Consider the following 23002-nt stretch of genomic DNA (forward strand, 5'->3'; position numbering starts at 1 on the left):
ATATCACGTGAGATACGGTTCGATTTCCGTGTCTCCATAGACCATCGACCATCCATATATTGTATGCAGGCCGTTGGCGAACTCTCTGGCGTGCAAAATCGTGGCTGAAGGTCCAAAAACCCGACGTTTCGACCCTTTCGCTCTCTCCATTGAACCCTTTCATTCCATTATCGTAAATACTCATAAAAGGCGGATTATGGGAGGATGATAAGCCGCACACGGCACACGATGGTGGTACATCAGCAAGGAGCAATGCAACAAGATACACACACACACACACACCGCGACGCTGTCCGGCTTGATCATACTTTCACTTCCGAGATACGAGTTGGCTTTAGTTCTCTCTCTCTCTCTCTCTCTCTCTCTCTCTCTCTCTCTCTCTCTCTCTCTCTCTCTCTCTCTCTCTTCCTCTCTCTCTATCTCCACCACCAGCATCATACCATCACCGGATATCGGCGGGCCGGAATGGCGGTCAATGTATGTATGTTAACGTTATTTATGCTCCCTTCGCGCTTGACCGAAAGGTCAGGTCAGGGCGACTGCACGCGGGAGGTACATTTCGTAATTGAAAAATCGCATTCGACCGACTTGTAATTCTCGCTCATTTGTATTGGCCACCACCACCACCTCCACAGTCAGTCGTCGTCCTGCCAAGTGCCGTTACCACCGTACGGACACTCCAATCGTTGCGTGGCGTGGCAGCTAAAAGCATTGCAGCAACGTACACGTCTCCACTGGCGTGTCCTGTCAGCAGTCCTGGGTAGTGTTCCTGGGCGATCTTACTCTTCGCATTCGCACCAGCATCTTCGCTGCTGACACGCAACGCGTTCGCTTCCACTCCGTTGAGCGTGTTCACGCGTAACCTTTATCGCAACGCGTCCGTCGCCGCGGCAGTGTACCTGCAGCATTCGCGACGTTCCGGCACTTAAGTGTGGCTCATAAATAACCTCAAAAATTAGCACTATCGCACCACCGGTTCCGTCCACCGTGGACTCGTCGCAATCGCCGTCTCCGGAACGCCTGTCGTCACCTTTGGCCTGGCGCGGTTCTCCGTTCTATCCAGACCACTTCACCCGCGGGGTCTAAAGGGGGGGCTCCGGAATGGCCGGATAATGGTTTTATTGCTTTATTAATACACCACACCGGAGCACACTTGGCCAGTGGCCATCGTGGTTGCTGCATGCAGCTCGCGCCTCGAGCAAAAGGAATGCAAAGGGATGAACCAGGACCGGAATTCGAACGAAATCCGTAGCGCATCGGCGTCGATTAGCGGTTTCGCTAATGAAAGCGGTTTGTCTTCGTTCCCTCCTCCACCCCAGTGGTGGTGCATGTTGCAGCTCTCCACTTGCAGGGAGGAATTTGCCTAAAACAAGACCCTTTTCCACGTGAACGGCAAATGGCCGCACACGAGCGAGCGAGCGAGCGAGCGTGTCGCCACGCTTGACACGACTTCTTGATGCAGCCGAACCACCCCCCCTTTGGCACACCAGGAGGGAATCTCGAGAATCGTGTCCGCGGACGAAAGGCTGCTCCTCCCTCTTGGAGAAGATTTATCGAAACCGTTCCGTTTGGGGGTGGCCATGTTGTGTGTGTGTGTGTGTGCGATCGCTGGCAGCTCGTCGTCGATCGTCGTCCAGATCCATAAGTCACCTGCCCGATTAAACGCAAACAGAGCCGGTCACAGCCTACTGCAGCAGCAGCAGCAGGTTCACCGTCGGCATCATCGGCATCATAGTGTGCGGAACAACAACATGGAACCTCAATCAAAGGCCCCCGGGTTTTTGGGGCGAGCAATGTTTTGTGCTTCGGTTTTGCTATGGTGCTCGTATGTTCCTCGAAGAATAGGATGAGGCAGCAGCAGCGGTACTCGTGGCAGTTTTGCGGTATTTGAATTCGAAACGGTACAAAACGCCACTTGTGACCTACACACACACACTCGACACAGTGAACGTCGTCGTCATCGTCGCCGTCGCCGTCATCGTCTACTACGATCGCGACACACACGCGTCGTGGTGGGCGAAGTGTGTTTACCTTTTTTCCCGCGGAGTTTCGGGGCCGAGATGAATTATTTATGATCTTCGCGAGCGCTCGTCTTGCGATCGATTTGGTTTGGTGGGCTTGCTGATGGCTGCGTTTATTTTGGCGCTAGGTAACGGTTCTACCGCTTCCTCTTTCACATCAGGTGCCATAGCATGGCCATGACGGTCCGTGACCTACAAAGCACACCACCGTGAGAGGCGAGGGGCGGTAAATGCAAATCTAGGAAGACGTTCCAGGCGCTCCTGGCGTCAACCGTGACCGTGAATGGCGGCTGGTTCAGTCCGTTCGACCGTTGTGTGCCATTTGACACGTCTCCAGTGAAGCGTGTTGCCAGATAGAAGTCGGTCGATCGGTCGAATCGAGTCGATCAATCGCATTTTCACGCTCGATCTAACGGGAAGTGAAATTTGGTTTCCGATCCTCCGCGTCGCTGTGCTCGGTGGTGTGTGACGCGTTGTGCGTTGATTGAAATTCCTCGGTGACCATCTTCGTGGTCGTCTCGTGGGGGGTGTGTGTGGAACTCGATACCTGGCGGCCGCGGCCTCCTGACCACAAAACTAGATCTTCTCGCCGAGATGCTCGCCAATTAAGGTGCACTGCAAGACGCCAAGAATGGAACGGGCTTCCCGGATCTCGAACAGAGAGAAATAAAGCGAGAGAGCGGCCGCGATGCTGCTTATCGCTGATCACAAGGCTGGTGGTGCGCTTAGACGATGCAATTTGTCTGCTCGCGAGTGACAAAAACACCTAAGTAACCGGGCGCGGCAAGCGGTTCTTCCCTTTCCCTAAAGATCAATTACCGTTGAACGCTGAAAACGGACATCGGGCGCGGTGCATTGTTCGCGAGGACGATCGCGCGATCGCGATCACCGACCATAGGAGTTCCCTCCATACACAGAAGGAGAAGCTGATGATGATGATGATGGTAACGGGTTCTCGTTCGCTCTCGGAGTGTGTGTGTTAAGTCTTAAGTAAGTTAAGAGTGGTACTATTGCGCGCGAGAAATTAGTCGCCATCACCGGGCAGGTGATTATGTTTATCGCGCTCGGCTCGACCGGGCTTTAGGTACTAATTTCCAGCGCGCCTCCTTCCTCCCCTAGTGATCACCCCGTCCCCGCGGCCGCGCTTTTGATAGATCACAACCATTACCGCGGTCCTACCGCTGGCGTGCGGCTGGTAGAAAGGCGGTAATTGGATGCTCTTTGGGTGCGCGGTACCTAGATTGACCTAGATTCCATCTCGCGCGCCTGGCCATGCTCGGTGCCAACAGTTTTGCTAATCCAACAGTTTTATCTGTCTTAAATCCCGGTGCCCACCGTGGGTGGAGGCCACGGTAAACGGATCAACGGTTCGTCAACGTAATCAGCAGCCGTAGTTCGAGTTGCGAGTGGCCACCAGCCAGCCAGCCAGCCAGTCCGTGTCGCGTCTCCATCGATTCGAATGTTCGGTCTGTGCTGGGGCGAGAGAAATATGATCTTAATGCACACTGCTTAACTGCGGCCAACGACGACGACGACGACGACCTCGGAATGCGCCCCACGCTATGGACAAAGCACCCGACAGGGCAACAATGTTGATAATGCTCGCCGAGCACCCGGAGTTGCGGACGCAGCGTGAGCCTCGCACGGCGCAGCTCATTTCTCAAAACCCTCCTTTTCAGCTCTAGACCTCACGAGGTTCCCTCGGAGCGACAGGACAAGACCAGCGAGAGAGAGAGAGAGGTCCTCCTCGGTACAGCGCGATTGGCCAAGATTGATCAGCTGTTCGTGAGCGCCGCTCACGGTGTGCCCGGTGCACTAAGGAGCGAGCAGCATCATCATCATATGTGCACGATGTTTGGGGCCAATTTGTTTGACATGCGGTTTGACTTTTGCTCTCCTTGGCCAACGACGAAGAACGAAGGCCATCAACCAACAACAGAACAGAACAGAACAGAACGACACTGGGTTCGAGGTGAGCCGGCGATTAGCGTGAGGTATTGTTATCATTCAAGCGGCATCTATCGCTCTCTCCCTCTCTCTCTTGGTCTCTCTCAGGAATCAGCAGGAGCAATACCTTGATGGCCACCCGCTGTGACGTTGTGCTCACGAGAACGCTCAAGGCTCAAGTTCAAATCGGAAACGTTTCGCTCCGATTAGCCTGCAGCATAAATCATGCCAATTGACGCCGACAAACGCCCCGGTGCGCATTACACGTGTGTGTGTCAGTGCTCCAATTCCGGTGATCCAGCCACCTGGACCGTGCGGATTTTTGCTGATCACGACCGCACCGTACCGTACAAGTATCATCTAATCTCGCCGCAAACGTCGTCGTCAACAACGAGGACGACGATGATCGTCCAACAGACAACCAGACAGACAGACAAACAGACAGCACTCACACACTCTCTCTCTGTCTCCCTAATGGACCTGGGATGACGTGCTACCGTTAATCTGTTTTGACATTTCATGGCCGATCGAGCGCGGTTCGCACTTTTAGTCGCCCCTGGCTGGGAGTTTGCAGAGCAGACCGCAAAACTCATATGTCCGACACGCCGCACCGCACCGAGGAAACCGCGAATCGCGCTTTGCGTAATTGCTAATCTGCTTCGTCCTCTCTCTCTATCTCTCTTTTTTTCTAGCTCGCGGTCTCTAGTAGATACGGTTGATTGTCGTTTGTGCACCACCATTTTGGAAAGGACGCCGCCGTTTTGCCGTCTGCCTCACCGGGAAGGAAGGCCAGCGTCTGGCGTAGATTAATGGACGAACTGGACACCCTGGGCCTGGTAAATGGTTTGGCGCTCGGTGGTCAGTTGTGTGCGACACAAAAGCTGCCGCTCAGCGCCACACCACACGATCTCGATCTCTTGAGCGCGATCTCCAACGCATAGTCCTCGCGCCCGATTACGATTGGTCGGTATTAGCGGCTGCGTATGTTTTGGCAAAGTGGTCAGGGTGCGAGGCCACCTGATCCGCTTGTTGCGTGTTTCGGATAGAGAACGCGAAGTGACCTCCAAATGCAAACGGAACGACACAAAACGATGTGGGCCTTATTAGGCCAACCATTGCTTCTGATTGGAGTTGTTCCAGTCCCAGTAGAGTAGAGCTCTTGTCTGTTCCGAATGTCTGCGAAACCCGGAAATAAGGCACACCAGCCGCCCAGAACAGAGTGTGCCCGTCGATTGCTGCTGTTGCTGCTGTGCGATTGAAAATCAATTTGAAACCCCCGGAAAGGTGCCACGGAAGGAAGGGGGAATTCCTAGCGATCCCCACCCTCGTAGAACCCGCTTGCGTGGCCAAACATAACCATCGTGCTGTAAGGTGCGCTAGCGTGCTCATTGAAGTCGAGTCGAGAGCACGAGCACCGACGTGAGAGGTGAAATGCCGTGCGACATCACAATTGTGGTCAGATGAAATTGTTATTTCCCGCTTTTCCGTGAGGGTGTGTTCGGGGGTGGAAGGGAATTGTGTTGTAGAGAAGAACAACTTCCGCCAAGCCGTGCCGCGGAACGTTTGGCAGAACGTGATCTAAGAGAAGGAGAACTGTGGAATGTTGTTCGGTTCCGAGAGCGATTCTGAAGCGCACCGTTAGATCGCGCACGTTCAACACAGTGGCCCCTTGGTCGGCACGGTAACGGATAGAGCGTCTATGGTCTATGGTGGCAGTTCTTGGTCACGCGGATCCGTTGCGCGCGTTTGCCGAGATAGATGCGATCGGCATCATCATCATCATCATCATCGCCGCCATACTCGATCGAGGTTCTTTCTAGCACATCCGCCGTACACAGAATCGTGTACTCTCTTTCTGTTTTGCTCTCTCTTCCTCTCTTGCGCCCTGGTTTATCAGCCCGTCGCCCGTCTACCGGTGCCGGTGGTAGATAGAGTTTCATGCCGTTCGCCGATCCGTTCCTTTCGACTTCGGTGCTCCAAGATCCGCACCGGACGCCATCGCCATGTTTGTTTCGCAATCCACGATGGTGCAGTAGAGCAGTCGAGGAATTCGAGGGATACCAACTAGGTCCCCGGGACCACGAAGGGCGCGCGAAGAGCCGGAACGGAAATGCCGAGAAATCATGCCCAGATCCCAGAAGGCCCAGGAGTTGCAGCCAACTTAGATCAACCTACACTACAACAACAAAAAAACAAAACAAAAACAAAAATCGACAATAAAAGTAGAAGAGAACATCGAAGAGAGGTGAACAAGGACAATCCATTAGGCGGATTCGACGGCGGATCGTTCGACCGGTATCGTCGATTGGACGGCGGCCAATGGCGGCGGCGGAACAAGTCATGATTTAGAACGTGCACCGGTGCACCGTTGCCCCGGTAACCCGAACCATCGATAGTCCCATAGTCACAACCGTGCTATGCGGCTGCCGTGGCACACTACGATGTACGGACATGCGCCATTACACATCGGTCTTTGAATCCCGAGTTGTCGTCGTCGGCCCAGGACAAGTGAAACGTGCCGACTGTCAGCAACGCCACGACGACGACCACGACGATGCTTGATCCTGCGATGTCGCTCCTCGATGTGACGGAATGTTCGCCACACTGGCCCCCATTTCCAACATGGGGATTCTGTTTTCCCCCCCGGTTGCCCGGTCCTCCTCCCCTGGGAGCCCTGGGACACGCCCAATATGGTGATGATCGGGTTAATTGCTGTAACCGTACTTTGATCGCCTTATTCGATTTCATTAACATTTCAACGACCGCAACGACCGCGGGGTGTGCGCGGTGTGTGTGTGTGTGTCTGCGCAGTCAGGTCCCGTGTCCCAGACCGGTAAACTCTTTTGTGGGTTCTCTGTGGCCAGCTCCAGGGAACTGCGTTAACCTCGGTTGAGCAAAAACATCGCTAAATGTCAAACACTGCGTTAATGCGTACGAGGTGTGCGCGTGTATGTGTGTGTTTGTATGTGTGTCTGTCGTGTGCTGCGTGCACTTTTGCCACCGGTAACACCGGCGAGTGCGTGTCCTTCGGGAGTACGGAGTAAACGGAATATGAGAGAGAGAGACCAAAACCGCGACGCGAATGTTGTCACCAATTTGCGGGAACCTCCGCGGGCGGAACCTTGCGTGTGTACGACGAGGCTACTCGCTTGCCCTTTTCGTACTCCCCACCCCTCTCTCCTCACCCCCTTCGGATGGCTTCATTATGATGCGGTAGCCAAACTCTCGCGATACCAAACTCTGACGTGCTTTTCCGGCTATTTACTTCAGCTTCTTTTACGGCAGCTTTCGAGGTTGGTTCGAGACGTGACGAGGACGGAAGGTAGGGGAAGGATGGCGCATTGGGTATTACCACCACCACCAATTACCGCGGTTGGCGTCGTACGCTCTCCAAAGGGAAATCGCATCCGTGTATTGGACCGCCTAGAACAATCACATTTATGTCACATTTGGGGAGTGATCGTTTGATCGTTTCAGACTTTATATGCAGCACTCTCGGCCCGGCAATAAGATTCGATCCCCCGTCTCCCGTCCCCAAAGTGAGTGGGCGCTCAGCCTGGCTGGTGAGTGCAATTATCTGTAACGCTACGGCTCCTTCGGTTCCCCTAAAAGGCCACAAACGTGCAACGCGCCACTCGCGCCGCCATATTGCTCCTCCGTGTTCTGTTGTATAGGCCACGCGATACACCGCTCCAAAGCCAGCTCCAACTACAACAAAACCAAAAAACAAATAAGCGATCGATCGGAGCAGCAGCACCAGACTTGGATCACTGAGCTTTCAACACAGGTTCGCAGCAGCTTTGCAAAGGGATCCCTTCTGAAGCAATAGCAATTGGAACATTAAACTCCAGCGCACCTTCGCGGAATGGTGGAATTATTGTTATTCCCTCTCTCTCTCTTCTCAGCAGCCGAATTTCGTGCAACCGATCTGCAGCCGGATCGACAGGTTCAAACAACCCGTCCCGTCGTCCCGATGCGGTTGATGCAATTCGATTCGCACGAGTCGGAAGCATTTCGGCATTTCACGCTCCAGCACCAGACGAGCGGCGCGGTATTCAAATGTGCACCTTCCCCATTCCCCCTGCCCGAGATGCTCCGAGTGACGTGACTTCATTGCTGTGGCTGCGTGTTGACTACTCGAAATGGCTTCAGTCAGTTATCTGCCGGTATTTTGCTGCTGTTGTTGTGGTGTGGTACGTGGTCGCTGCACTTTGAGCTCTTCCTATCTCATTATTACTCGCTTCTGCATTATACGCTCCACCATCACGTACTGGTGGTGGCCACACAATCTGCTGGTGACCGCAAATGGTGCCTTCTCCTCTCCAAAACACATAAAAACAGGACTCCTTAAAAACAGGGGCCCTGACGTGGGCTGACGGATGGCTCCCTCCTTGCAGAAGAGGCCAAAGAGGCCGAAATGGAGGTCGGAGATGGCCAAAAAATGATTACACCGAATCATAATTGCGGTTTTACGTGCTGCTCACACAATATGAGGCTGCGCGAGAGGGTCGCCAATTTACGCCAGCAGAGTCGCTGCATGCATATGGCTTCGTTCCGTGGTTGTTTCTTTTTTTTTTTTTGGGGGAACACTCTTCTGCGTCTCCGTCGCTTCAATCCTCGTGGTGCGCGACCAAAAGACGGATCTCTCAAGAACCTTGGAGCAGACAGCGAATCATCACGTTTGTCAACACCCAGTAGGCCTCGGCCGCAGAGTTCGGTCGGTGGTTTCGTTCAACCTTTACCGGCCGGCCGGCCGGCGGTTGCTGTGTTGCATAAGCGAATCGCATCATCGCATGGCGGTTCGCGACCCACAGTTCGGCGCGGCGCACACTTCGATCAATTAGGAGGAGATAATTTGAATTAATAATATTAGCCATCCAGTCGCAGAGTCGCAGAGGCCGACCGACCGACGACCGACATGTCGGCACTCTGCAAACGGTTACTCCGCAGCAGCGCATTAGACTGCTTGGTTTGGTTTGCGCGCTCCGGTTCGCGATCCACGGCACTTAATGGCAAAATCGTGAGAAAATCGCGGGGAATGTATAATGTTCGATTACGGCGAAGGTTGTGACCGATGCTGCTGCTGCTGCTGCTGTTGTTGCTGCTGCTTCAAAAGATTCACCGATCGTGCCATTCTCGATCACTCTCGCGCGCGCTCGCGTGTATGTGTGTGTGAAAGAGCTTATGACAAAATTTCGAACCTCAACTCCGGTTGGCCGGTCAATCGAATCGATCGATCGATCAATTTGCTCCGATCAAAAGTGCCTTCACTTTGATGCTCGAGAAGATCGCGCTCGAAGGTCAAATGCAAGGCGCAAGGCGCGATCCATCAAGTGGCCACTGGCCACCACCACGGGGGTGTGCTGCTGATCGATCAGCAAATTCCTGTGGGGGGGGGGGGGGGGGGGAGGTAGTTGTTGCGTTGGGTGGACCACCACACCAAGTGCTCTCCAAAGGCGAGGTCGAAACTCCAAAAATATTGAAATAACTTCGCCTCCTTAGCGTAATTTGTTTACCGAAATTCATTCAATCGCGAAACCGAAAATGATGGCCAGTGGTCGGTGGTGGCCGGTGGTCGGCCTGTGTCTGCATTGTGACTGGTTAAACTGATTTCATTGTCCACCGATGGGCGGTGGTTTTGTGGCCAAGTGAAGCGTCTTTGTTTGCTCGAGTTCGTGGCTCAAGTGGCCGCGTGGTCGCGGTTTCAATTGCGTACGTCCGGGATACGGGCCGTTCCTGTCAGAAATGGTTGGTTCTCTTCTTTGGGTTGATCGGTCACTGAATTCCGCCGTACCCTTGATCCGTCAGCAGCGTGTGTCACGGAATCGTTTACCCATTTTGACAGGTTCATTTCGGCACCGGCGGGGATGTCCGTTCGGGTGGGCTGTTAAGCGTCGTGAAGTGCAGTGCAGTGGTGGTGGGCGCTGCTAACCGTGCCGTGGGCCGCCGTTGAGCTGCCTTCCACATTCCACAGCACGTTTTTGGGGGGTACGTTGTTTGTACCTTTGGTCGAAGTTTGAAGTTTGAGTGTTTGTTTTTCAATGCGTCGATCATGTACGAGGATTGCTCGGAAATCGATCACTCGAGGGGTTTGAAAAATTGAATTGTACCCTTCCCTTTCCTTCTAGTTTCCCTTCCCCGCCCCATTCCCAACCGAGTTGGTTTCGAGAGGAACTTGACCATGAGATAAATTAAAGTTTATCGCACCGCAAGGCCACCGGTAGGTCGACGAAAACGACGACGACGACGATGACGACGATGCTGAGAACGGAGAGGAAATTGGTATCACACATCGTTAAGCGTTTCTTCATTACGCCATGCACCCCGGAGGGAGGGAGAGATGCGTTGAGAATCATAATAATTTGCTCCGCAAACGGGTGATGGAAGTGATTTATTAAAGTACCACCAGTACCGGGGGCACAGTTTTGAGACCGGGATTATTACACATTTTGCCTGGAACCTGGCCGTTGGCCCCCTCCGGGAACGTTCGCGAGTCCTTGTACGCGATTTGTTGCGACGACGACGACGACGACGACGACGACGGCGAGAAGGAGCAGACTCATATTAAAACCGAACGTGATTTTCGATTTCAACAATATAATTAACGAGTATTCTCATCAAATTTTATGAACACGATTATCATCATCATCATCATCGTCATCAACGACCTGTGATGATGATTATCATCATCATCAGCATCATGGAGGAAAGGAAATGTGGTCTTTTGCAGCATTTCGCGTTACGCGCCTTTCGTCGCGGCTTTCGCGGAGACTCGCGTGGCCTAAGCTGCAACCCTAACAACAAGCACAACAACAACAACCCCCTAATAAGCCCAAACATCGGCGGACTATCGGTGGTCAAAATAAACAGCGGCATCGTTAAATGCGCGAGACAGCAACAAAAAGGGAAAACGAACCAAAGTGTTGTCCCAGGGAGAAACACCCCAAAAATGAACCTCTTGCTCTCCCTCCTCACTTTTCTCTTCATTTCGGTCTAATCATGCTGTTGATCCGCGCCCACGGCACCAGGAACCATGGTTCCAGTGCTGACCGACCAGCACCTCCAAGAGGTGGTCTTACATGGTGGTCTTTAACCGCCCTGGCGACAGTGTCGCGCCAACTCCGGCACATCGCTTCCTGGCTAATGGTGCTGGAAATCGAGGGGAAAAGGGGTGGAAGTGATCGAGGGAATAATAATAATAAACACCCTTTTGCCGAGACGAGAAATTTGGCCCATGTTTTCTGTGCCGGACATAATCATTTCTATGTTAATTTGGGGTCATCATTTGCTCATCATTCCCTTTTTAGCGCGATCGCGTTCCGAGAGGACTGCCGGGAGGGTGAAGAATCGGGAAGAGGGAGGATCGTGTGCGCCAAGTGTGTGTGTGTGTGTGCACACAGTTGTGTAGAGCAACAAAAAAGAGGCTCGCGAGCCACGAGGAGACCCATTACGTATTGGCTCCGGGTGGTGCAGTGTTTCATTTGACTGAACGATCGTCTACGATCAGACGACGGCGACCACGACGACGACGGGCATAGCGATGGGCACCGTACCACATGTAGGCCACATCACATTTGCACAAATATGGTTATCGATTAATCCAGTTCTAGGAGACCATGCAGACCGTCGTGCGTGTGTGTGTGTGGTTGCGGTGGCCACATAAGGACACTGGATCGGTCGAAGCAGCAGGCAAGATCGGGGATAGGGAGAAAGCAAAAAAACAAACGAAAACAACAAACGAGAAAATGGCGACACATGGCGATGGCGTAATGAAATTCACGTAGAGAAAATTTCTCCCTCATTAGAAGCTAATTCCAAGCGGATTTTTTCCCTCCACTTTTTCTTCTCGTACATAGTTAGTAGTCGCGTCTTGTTGCGTAGCGTTGCGATCGCGTGCGAAAAGCACGATATACTTTCGGGGAGGAAGATGATGGTGGTGGTGGTATGTGAGGCTGCGACCAAAGCTGTGCTCCCTGTCCTGTGCATCGCCGCAAGTGACCACCAGCTTCCTCATTCCAGCGTTGGGCATTTCCGTACCGACGAGGTGCGCGCACATCTCGTCTTCTTTGCTCCGAGCAGACAGCAGTGGCTGACTGGAGAGCTTATTTCACGTTAATTATATCATTCCGATCACCTCAGTGTCCGGACCGGAGTGGAGCGCATGGAGTAGTAACAGGTTCGTCGCTTATCGGCCTTCCCTCGATGTCGCAGCGCGTCTTGGGCGCGCGCGCGCGCGCCTTTTGAACGAGAGGAAAAAAAAGCTGGCGAAGCTCGTCTCTCGCACCCAATCGCACAGGCCACCAGCCGCCGCCATCGCAAGTCCTGTCAGAAGCGCAGACATGCGGGGCGCACTTTTCCGGCAGCCGGCATACGCTGAGCAAACACGCCGGGTTGGCCGGGAAATATTATTGAATTTTAATCGGACAGTGCGTTTGACAGTTTGCGTTTGCAATTAATTAACTGGCCATATAAATCAGAGCAGGCCGAGCCAGGCCGGGCCGGGCCAGACCACACGATGGCGCGCGCGCGATCGCGAGTGGTAATCGATACACTTCATTCGCCATTCATTGCTCGTTCTGCGGGAAGTCGCGCGAAGGCGTTTGACGTCCCCGCGAGGAGGCAACGTTCCTGATCCTGTGCCTTCGATTTGCAAAGGTTGTTGCTGCGCTCGAAATTTGCTGCGAAAAGCAGCAGGCTCTGCATGCCTGCGCGTGTGCGTGTGTGTCACAACAGATACATCATCGCGGAGTGGACGCGCAACGCCATACTCCTCTGGTGCGTGTGTGTACACACCAGACCGCGCTGGTGGTGGTGATCCAGTACGAAAACGGGTATTATAATGAAAACAATTATTTACTTTGAGCCCCGCGCGTATAATTACATAATTACGATCGGGATCGTTGTTAAAACAAGCCGCTAAGTATGTATGTCGGGTACGCCTAAGCGTTGCCTAGCTTCGCTGACTTCTCGCCTTAGCAACCTCCAGACTCAACTCAGTTCGAGTTCGGCGCGAGATCAAAGCATGCGGGGAGGGCGTTTGCATGTCGCGTCGCAACTCCGTGACTTTGCGCACGCGCGTGTGTGTGTGTGTCACGGAAAGTTCCATCATTTCTAGGGTCTCCCTTCTTCTTCTTCGTCTGACCTCATCATTCGGACCTCCTGGGAAAACGCGCGACGCGCCCTTTTCCTCCCCATTCTCTGGTGCACTTTCTAATTATCGCCGCGCATTTCGTTCGCTTTCGTTTCTAACTCGTCGAACGAGTCGATTCGACGACGTTTGAAGCCTCGGGCGTCCACTGCGAGCGTACGGGCGTTACGAGGGGGGCGGAGGTCGAATTGGATTGACCCGCGCACCAAAGGCGTCGTCCTATGCTGGATGAGAATACGCGCGCGTCCCGCGATGCGTTGGGGAGAGCGATCGCAGTTTGCGCGCCCTCATCATCATGGCCATCGTCGTCGTCTATCGAGCCGGTGAAAGATGAACGATCTGACGGGATGGCCGCGATCGGAGTCATCCATAAATATCCGTGTGCCACCACCGCCGAGAAGAGGCGGCCAATTAATAGCTCGGTGACATCGTCGCCATGCCATGGGCCCTAGCCATTGGGTGTAACTCGATTCTGTGGCGTGGCGTGGCGATACTGCGATTGGATTTCTAGTTTTGGGCCAAACTCGCGTTTGGCCGTAGGTGCCGCCGTCGCACCACAATCACGACGGTGACGACACTCACCGACGCCCCGATGCGAGTGCTAATATTTTCGCTAAAAGCATTTCCGATTAATTTATTTGCTTTCTATCGTCGTCGTCGTTGTCGTCGTTGTCGTCGTGGTCGTTGCCAGTCGGATGGCCGGTTTTATGGGACCGGTTTTTGGGGCGGTCAGGACCGTCGCGAGTTCTGGGAGAAAGTCCTCGCTGTTGGCGTGTGGGGCGCGTTTGTGGTGTCTATTCGCATTCACACCAACACACACACACACACACACACCAACGGATCTCGATCAAATGTTCGATGGCCACTTTCATACCCCATGTGGGGATGACAATGTTGCGGAACGCCTACTGCTGGAGTAGGAGGACCGATCCCCTGAGTTACCGAAACGCATAATTTAAGGGAAAGGAAGCTGGAATTAATTAAAAATCCTAATCACAGACCACGGGACGCTCCAGCAGGAGACCGGCCCCTGCTCGCTGCTGTACTGCTGGGCAGTACAGCAGTGGAGTCCAGAGAGAGAGAGACTCCAGAGAAGCGATCGATCCAAGTTGGCTACGAACGCAAACGTCACGCGCTTTAATTATAGCGTTTGGAGATCGTTCGTCTAGCAGACCGATCGGAGACTACCGAAGAGTTCCGTTCTAGGGCGAACATTCGCCAAGGAAAGGAGAAAGAAGAAGACGGTTCTCTCTACAAGCAACATCTGCTTCTGGATGGTGCTGCGGCTGCTGGGAGCGGGTTGCGGGGTAATAAATAAGTCACGAACTGTTCCGGCTCCATTTCTGTTGCACAAACAAAGAATTAACTATCGATAAGATCGATAAAACGAGCACCAACCAGCCAGCCCACCACCACAACGGGTCCTGCACCCCTTTTCCCCTTTTTACACGTGGCGGTGGGCGTCGGTAAGTACCGGTTTCCCGGTTTCGATTGACCAGGAATGGCGAGAGGAAGATCTCGTTTGACCAGCTCCGCGTACCACTGATTGCGCAGAGGCGAAGAAGAGTTGGAGGACACGGTCGAGGCCGAGACCGAGGACCGAGTGTCTGCATGACGCGGCGTAAAGACATTTGTAAAATTAATAAGCTCGGCTTGGAGCTTATGCTTTAATGAGCCTTCGATTGGGTACGCGCAAGAGGGTGGTGCGCGATGATAAAGACCCGAGCGATCCGAGCGATGCGATCCTATAACACCCGGAACACTAGTTGGTCCGGGGTCCGTGGTCCGGTCCGATCCAGTCGGTCGGTCAGCAGGATTATTATGCAATTGAGTAAAAAGTAGGTTACCGATTAGACCAGGCGGGATTAGACCTCATCTCTGGCACCGAGGCAATGTTCTACGGCGCAAGGGTTGCATCGTGGCCGGATTCTAGCGATAGAACGGGACCGAGTGCCTTCCTGTGCAGCTCACGGGTTCAATGCCTGTGCATCAATCTAGTTAGCCATGCCAGCCGCTTGGTTTTATACTGGGAGACGGGGGTATCAAGCATCAGACCGCCTACTGCCGTGTCCAAGGTGCGTTGATTTGGTGTGACAAGTCAGTCAGTAGTAGGCTGTGGGACTGTGACTCCGATGGACGCGGCGAACTAATCGCGAATGCACCAAGGACTGCTTGCGCACAGATATCATCGCGACATGGTTTGTATAATATGTAGTAGACCCTCGCGCGCGCGCCTCTGGACTGGACTCGAAACAGGAGCATCGATGAGACCGATCCCGGCAGAAGCCGAGGGAATGGCCTTCGCAACCGCAATGTATGCTGCAATTATTATGCGTAACGAATTGTGCGATGACTTGCTTCTCTGACGTCGTACTTGGTGGTGGTGATGGTGGTAGTGATGGTGGTGGTAGGAAAATTATATAGCCCGTGCAGTTCTCTGCCGAACTCCGCAGAACTGGGCACACGGTATCTGTCATAAATAATGCAGCAGCAGAACCTCCACTCCCTAGTGATTGTTCGCTGGCACACGGTAGCCACGGTCGACAGCAGCAGCAGTAGATTGAAGTAGCCTTCACTCTTAAGAGGACACCATGGACACCCGTGGACACACTTACCTCGGCGACACTCGTTTCGTAGGGCGTGTTGATAAACATCGGTGGATTATCGTTGACATCCGACACGCGGACGATGATCGGTATGTTGCGCTTGCGGCGGGTTGACCGCACCATACAGGTTATCTAGATGATGGACGGAGACGGATAGAAGACGGTGTGTGTGTGAGTGTGTGTGAGCAGAAAGGTTGATTACAAGAGACAAGATGAGCTGCCCTACCTGGAACACAATGTGGCTCAGATTTTCTTCGTCGCGATCGAGCGGATGGATGAGGCGGAGCGACTTGCCGTCGAGCAGGAAGCTGGGTTTGCCCTTCGGGAACACTAGCTCGAGTGTGATGTCATCGTTGGGGTCACCGGATATTGGTAGCTCCGGTGGGTTCGTTCGCTGTCCGATGGCTGCAACGAGATGGGAAAGAGAGAGAGAAAGGTTCTTTAGTGACCGATGACTGCTCGTTACATAGCTACTAGCAACTCTTGATTGTCTTCTTTGCGCAGATTAATTTTTGATGAGCGTTTCTGTAACAGTTTCTGCTACGCAGAGAAGGCCCCTCCAACGGACATTGCGTACCGTAGTCGGACACGCACACGTATGTCCCTGGAGCCAAGCCACAAAGACTATAGTAGGTTTACGATTCTGCTCCAAATCCTTTTTCGCAGATGGATGCCCGGAAGGTTTTCAGTCGCAAAGCAATCACTACAGCAACCAACGTAGCATAGGCTTGCTGCGATGCCGTGTGCTAGCGGGTTGTCTCGCGTCTCCGGTCACGAACTAGAACACTCCCGAACAGGCCTCACAGTCGCAGTTCCACCTGCAGGGCTGGATTTAATTGATCGAAAGGCTCCACTTTTTCGCTCCTCGCTTCCTCTCCCCGATCTCTCGACTAATAGCCGGATGCCGGTGAGACACACCCTTGTGTGCGTCACGGGGCCGAATTGTGGATCACCTTCTTGTACTAAAAGTGTACTAAAAACCCTTTGGAAGCAATTAAGCGTCGCAGCGAGACGCCGAAGGGGCAACTGGCAACGCGGCGAACAAACGAACGGAAGAAAACAAGAAGGTAGAAGAAGGCAAAATCGTTGTACTTACAGCTGCCTCGGCTTTCCTCGATGTCTAGAATGATGCTGGACTGGCCCGTTTCCACCTCGCACAGCTGCTGCTTCCCGTCGACGCCCGGGATGGTGGCGTGTGTCACGAGCAGCAGGAGCAGCATCGCCATCGCCATCATGCTGCTGCTGTGGTACGCCTTCCGGGCTGGCCGAGGAAGGAGACGAGAGGTGAACCGTCGTGGGTTGGACAAGAAGCTGGTCACCATCATGCCGACGGTGTGGTGGTGGTGGTGCGTTCTCGTCCTCCGTTCAAGCCGTGTTGTTGTTCTGTCGTTGTTGTGCTGCCGGTGTTCCCGTTTCGGGTCGATCGAACGTTCTCCTGATCGAACCATGGCTGTGACTGTCATTTCCGGCCGTCGTGTCGCTGTGACGCACCACGGGGCTACAGGTTCCGATTCACTCGTCGTGCTGCTGCTGCTGCTGGTGCGGTGTAGCCGCCGTGTCTGGAAGGATCGAAATGGATCGTAGAAAGGGAATTAATTAAAGGGATTTGCCGTGAGTCAGTGTGAATGTGAATGAATTAGCAGATAATAAATTCAAACTGGATCGCGTAATGGCACTGTCCAGGTTCAGGTCCCAGTCCCCTCATCTCCCTCCCTCGAACGCCCACATTTCTGCTCCACTTCGATCGATCGATCGCCAAACACCAAATGCGGTCAATCATGTTCGCAATACGTATAAGATTGGCTAGAGTATAGAGATCAAGTCAAAGTACCAACACAAACAATTAGTGATGTTTTTAATCAATTATCATACTAACAACCCTTCCCTCCCACCTTCTCCGGCTTAACATTGTGTGTGCTCCGCTTTGTGTTCCCCCGGTTTCCCCCCTACCCGAGTGGACTTGATGATGATTGTGGGCTGCAGCAGCAGCAACAGCAGCAAGGTTTATCAGATCGCACAGCACGATCGTAAGCCGATCTCGATGATTTGCATATGGTGCGAGAGTCGTTCTTGTAGTGAAACCGGTTCCAAGTGGCCACCGCCACCGCCGCCGCAGCGGTAGTAGTAGTGGTGGTAGTAGCAACTCTTAGGTATTAGGGAACAATTAGAAGATTAATAGCGCGGGGACCGAAATGGTAATTTCATTTCCGCCCGCAGCCCTGGACCGGATTGCGCTTAGTCAGAGCCGGAGAGAGAGAGTCACCTGCGTGTTGATAAATCGCCACGATCCGGGCAGCGACGACTGAAGTCGTCACATACATAGTGCGCGCGCGCGCTTATTGCAATCGGCTATCCTCTTTCTCTAAGGCGTTCTTCTGGACACCGCTGGATGGCGTGCAGGTTGCTGGTTTTCGACCTCTCGCCATTCAGCCAAAGCAGGTTGGCGCGTCGCATGTCGCCGAGGTTATCGATCACCAGCAAATTCCTGGTGGTCACTCGGTGTTACCTCGATTGCGATCTCGTTTGTTTTTTATTTTCGGAGTTTGTGCTTGGACAGCGTGTACACCATAACCCCGTCTGAACGCTTCATAACCATGGAATGCACTCTACGCTGTTGCTGCTGCTGCACCTTGGCTCCGTCTCCGTGTAAATGCATCGTTTGGCAATCGCCTTACAACGATCAGTGCTGTGCCGATCAATGGCGATTGGCGTAATTAAATATTCAAATGTAAAACTGTGACTGCAGTCTGCTCTACATTTGGCGAAGATCGCGCGTCGCCGCCGGTGCCGCACGAACGCGGTTCCCTCAGCTAGAGCCCTGTGCGTGGCATCCTGGCACACAGGATAGCCTGGCTGTCTGTCTGTCTACGTACGTTGGTTGCAACAACCCTCAGCGACGCAAAAACCCCGAACACCGGATTCCACCTGTTACCTGGCGGCTCGGTATAAGGACGTTCGTTCGTTCGTTGTCGTTGGTCCCGGTGCCTCGCATTGATTTAGGCAATCGAAAACGACGTCCAAATCGTGGTCGGGGTAGGGACGGTGCCCTTCGCTTAAAAAGATGGCCGGTGATAGATTGTGGTCGCACAACGGTGGCCCCGCAACGGGCACCACAAGCGCTGGTCGGGTCGGCGCGTACGATAAACCTCGCTCCCACCGCCATCCCCGGGTGTTCTGGCCAGAAATCGAACATAAATTTTGCATTTATGCACCGTGATTGCACCTTACGCAACGCACGAACGATCGAACGCAACGTACGAGCCTGGGCTGGCCTGGCACAACCCGGTGATCGCCTGCGGCCATCGTGGTTCCCACTACTGCGGTGGGCTGGCGGGCTGGCTGGCTGTGGTGTTGGCGTGTTTTCGCGCCGATCGAGACGAACAGATTTTCCACGATACCCATGCCCATGCAGCCAACTGCAGCGAGCGAGCGAGTGAGCACAAGTGTGTGGCAAGTGCTGCCGGTGCTGCTGCTGCAACCGGGATTTTCCGGTTGAATGTGGAATGTCTCGGGCTGCCTAGGTCCACTTCGGAGGTTCGAGATTAGCTCGAGGCGTTAGGAGTGAAAGTGTGTGCGCCCCTCTCACCTCGTCGCTCGTCCCTCTAATCTCTTGAATCGCTCCGGACGTATTTAAGCGACGCCGGCGGAGTCGCGGTCCGTTTTCGGTCCAAAAGAGTGCCGCGATGGTCACAAATTTTCGGACTCATTACCCCCGGGAACCCGGGACCATATTATCGGTGAAGCCCGGGCATCCACCATGAAATGCCCTCCGGTAGGTCGTTCGCCTCCCGCCCTCTGTGCTGCTCTGGCCTGTATATCGCTTGGGACCATCTCGGGCGCACTCGGGCAGCTTAACCTTTTCCCCGTTTGCTGTGTGTGTGTGTGTCCGTGGTAGCCTCCGGGATAGAATTCTCCGTTGCAATATGCGGGCCCGAGGGAGGGGGAGGGGGACATTATTTATGGACCAATTTATCCCATCGTCGTTAATAATAATACCTCGTAAATAATGTCTTTCAACTCGGTATTGGAGTAGAGTGTGCGGATATATATTTTTTTTTCGGGGAGGGACTTTTTTCGGTTCTCAATCGTTGTTGTTGTTCCTGCGGGGCACAAGCGCACACACACACACACGCGCGCGTGTGCAGTGGAAGGAATTGGCAATGGTTTTTGATGACTTCATTAGGATATCGCTTCGATATTGTGGTTCGTGCAAGACGTTCGTCGTTCGTTTGCGCATGGGTTCACTATTTGCTTTCTGGGGGGGGTCCTCGCTCGGTGTCTAATGATTGAAAATCGGGTTCTGGCAGGCCTCGGGGAACGCAATCAGTACGAAGGCACGACTGCTGGCTGATAGGACCACAAGTTGACGAAGTGAAGAGCGAACTGATAGTTCGTTTGTCATTGAAAATTAAGTGTTCGATCGTTTTGAAAAGATGGAATGGATGTAAAAATCTTTCAAAATGGACAATTAATGGAGAGAGCGAGAGAGAGATAGTAACTGGACTGTATGCAGCTGCTGTATCAATTTTTGCATCTGAAGCGAGCTGTTTAGCATATTTTAATGGACTGGAAAACATTTTGCAGAACCTGAATACGTTAAATAAATCCAAGTAACCTGCAATATTCACTAATAATATTGCGCGTGTGTTGCTCGCTTAAAGTGTTGGTGGACGTAGCAAATGCTTGATGATTATTACGATGTTCCGTCGTTTTATTATCGTACGTTGCTAAGAAACATTATCTCTAGAAATTGTTCTAGGCCAGTAAGGTTTTGCATTCAGACCCCTCATATATGGACCAATACTCGCCTTTAGATCGCGAAACAAAATTATTCTTCATATGTAACGGCCCTAAAAACGATATCAACGGGAAGCCCCACCAGCCGTTACCGAGAGCCATCTACGCACGAGACAATATTCGACGATCGGGTGCATCATAAACGTCGGGATTTTACCCGAACTCAACGGACGTTCATCACCATCAGCGACGCCGTACCTACAGCGACGATCCTGGATGGAACAACATTATCGATCCTGCGTATCCTAAACGGCAGGGTTTTTACCCGAACTCAACGGACGTTCATCACCATCAGCGACGCCGTACCTACAGCGACGATCCTGGATGGAACAACATCATCGATCCTGCGTATCCTAAACGGCAGGGTTTTACCCGAACTCAACGGACGTTCATCACCATCAGCGACGCCGTACCTACAGCGACGATCCTGGGTGGAACAACATCGGCCAGAGGTAGGATCGACCACGGCGAACGGGAGCCACGGAAAGGACACGAGTGAGGACCGACAAGGACAGGCGATGACGAATGTGGAAAATAGTATAAAAATAGTTAGAATAAGAATAAACGGGCAGTCTCTCTATGAAGCTCAGTCAGTTGAGTCGGGGAGTCTCTCTGTGAAGCTCAGTCAGTTGAGTCGGCCAGTCCCTTTGGGAAGCTCAGTCAGTCCAGTTCAGTTAGTTGGCTCAGTTTTGAAACTAGATTTCCAGTGTCAACTTCGTCATTCTTTTAAAGCATTATTGGTGACAGCGGTTCTGCCCCGCTAAGTTTCTAATTCCGCCAAATTTCCGTTACACATACAGTCAATTCGTTTACAACCGGCAGAGTTGGTTAAAAGGCTCTGTTTTGAGAAGAAATCTTTGCTCGGCGCTTGCTCACGTTTTTCACAACTGTATCGCCTTTAAAACGGGTCGCAGCCTACTAGCGTGTTACAGTTAAACATCTGATGAGCACACTATCGCACAAACAAATCGATCGATCGTTCGACGAACAAAATATCGGTTTAGCTCGATTTTGTTGGTTGCGACTACTAACAAGCAGATAGTTACACAAACAGGAAAAATCTGATGAACAATTTGCCCATGTATTGGGGGCTTTAGATTCTAATAGTCTGGACAAGTTTCAGGGTTTACAAAGTCAGGAATAAGGAATAAAATACCACCTCAAGTACGCGCAGGTTATGAAAGACAAATGAGCATCAAAATTAGCCAAAAGACACATAAGATCGTGTACGTGCGATACACAAGATCACGTGCCCTTGATCCTGCTCGAGAAGGACGAAACCAACGAACTTTGATCTTCGATGGCGATGGCGGCAAAAACAAGGCACAACATACCCCGTGTTTGTGTGTGTGTGTGTGCAGTGAACCTGATAATGATGATTGTGATGATGATTGATTGCACAGAATGTGTTCACAGCAACACCACCAGCCGCAGCCGCTTTCCCCACTCCGCGCCACTCAACAAGGTGTCGTGTGTGTGTGTGTGCCGAGCTGTCGAATTCGTTATCGGTTCTCGTCCTCGTCTTCGTCCGCTCGTCCTCGTCGGATGCGGCGGAACTTGCCAAACCCGAATTCAACTAACCGGATACCGACGTGGTTGCATCGCGGCCAGGGCGACTTGCCGTAATGCATAATAACGTCTGCCGTGCGTTCGTTTGGTACTCCTCTTGGTCTGAAGTCTGAAGCACCCATTTATCATTCCACCGGTGCGAAGATGCGCAAAGATATCATCCCCGCCCCCCACTTTGTCGTCCGCACGAGCACGAGCGCAATGGCCAGGCGTTGTGAGAGTGTGAGGGAACCGGTTCCCGATACCGGCTGATTTGGTGATTTGGTGACCACCGCGGTGCTCCACCGGTGCGGTGGCGGTGGTGCATTCCACGTTGCAACGACCACGTTGGAAGGGTGCGAATGGACATAAATTGTGACATTTATTTATTGGTGGCCGCGAGTGCGTGTGTGTGTCCCGTGGTGGCAAATGGCAGCAGCAGCAACCCCGAGAGTGGCCGTTTTTGATTTAGTGACGCACTTTGCGAGTGAAAAGTAACGCCAGACCAGGCCAGGCCAGGTTGGTGGTGGTGGTGGTGGTGGGAATGAAACATAATCGCGCACACGGACGGACGGACGTGTTAGAAATGGGCGCGATTAGCGATCTACCTTTGCGGTACGGACGTGATGATGCATTGCCGGACCGGCGGTGCGTGGACATAATCACACGGGAATCCCGGAGCATACCAAGTGTCTCCCCCCTCCGTCGAGTGGTTGTCTCGCTGCTCAATCAATGGCAATTATGACAGCCAACAAGTCAGCCAGCCAGCTAGCCGGACGGAAAGCCGGTTTTCTTCTCTGCTGACTCTAGGGCCGCTTGGTTTTTTGATAAAATGGGCCCGAAAAATGGCCGCACATTAAATGGTCGTCGATAAGATCTCGTGCGCGCGCGCGCGCCAGCGACAGTCACGTGATGTGCATCAGAAGGCTGGCGGC

The 23002-nt window shown here is 53.0% G+C and overlaps 1 protein-coding gene across 2 annotated transcripts in view; it reads right to left on the reverse strand.

Moving 5' to 3' along the window:
- LOC125949230 (cadherin-99C) overlaps positions 1 to 23002 on the reverse strand; it is a 151152-nt gene that overhangs the window by 46926 nt on the left and 81224 nt on the right. For both annotated transcript variants that reach the window (XM_049676052.1, XM_049676051.1), the window contains exons 3-5: positions 16819 to 17281; positions 15949 to 16127; positions 15732 to 15854 (exon numbers count right to left, since the gene is read on the reverse strand). In XM_049676052.1, the coding sequence (XP_049532009.1) occupies positions 15732 to 15854; positions 15949 to 16127; positions 16819 to 17281 (765 nt within the window). The remainder of the gene's footprint in view (positions 1 to 15731; positions 15855 to 15948; positions 16128 to 16818; positions 17282 to 23002) is intronic.

Source organism: Anopheles darlingi, chromosome 2 (genome assembly GCF_943734745.1).
Source record: "Anopheles darlingi chromosome 2, idAnoDarlMG_H_01, whole genome shotgun sequence".
Classification (NCBI taxonomy): Eukaryota; Metazoa; Arthropoda; class Insecta; order Diptera; family Culicidae; genus Anopheles; species Anopheles darlingi.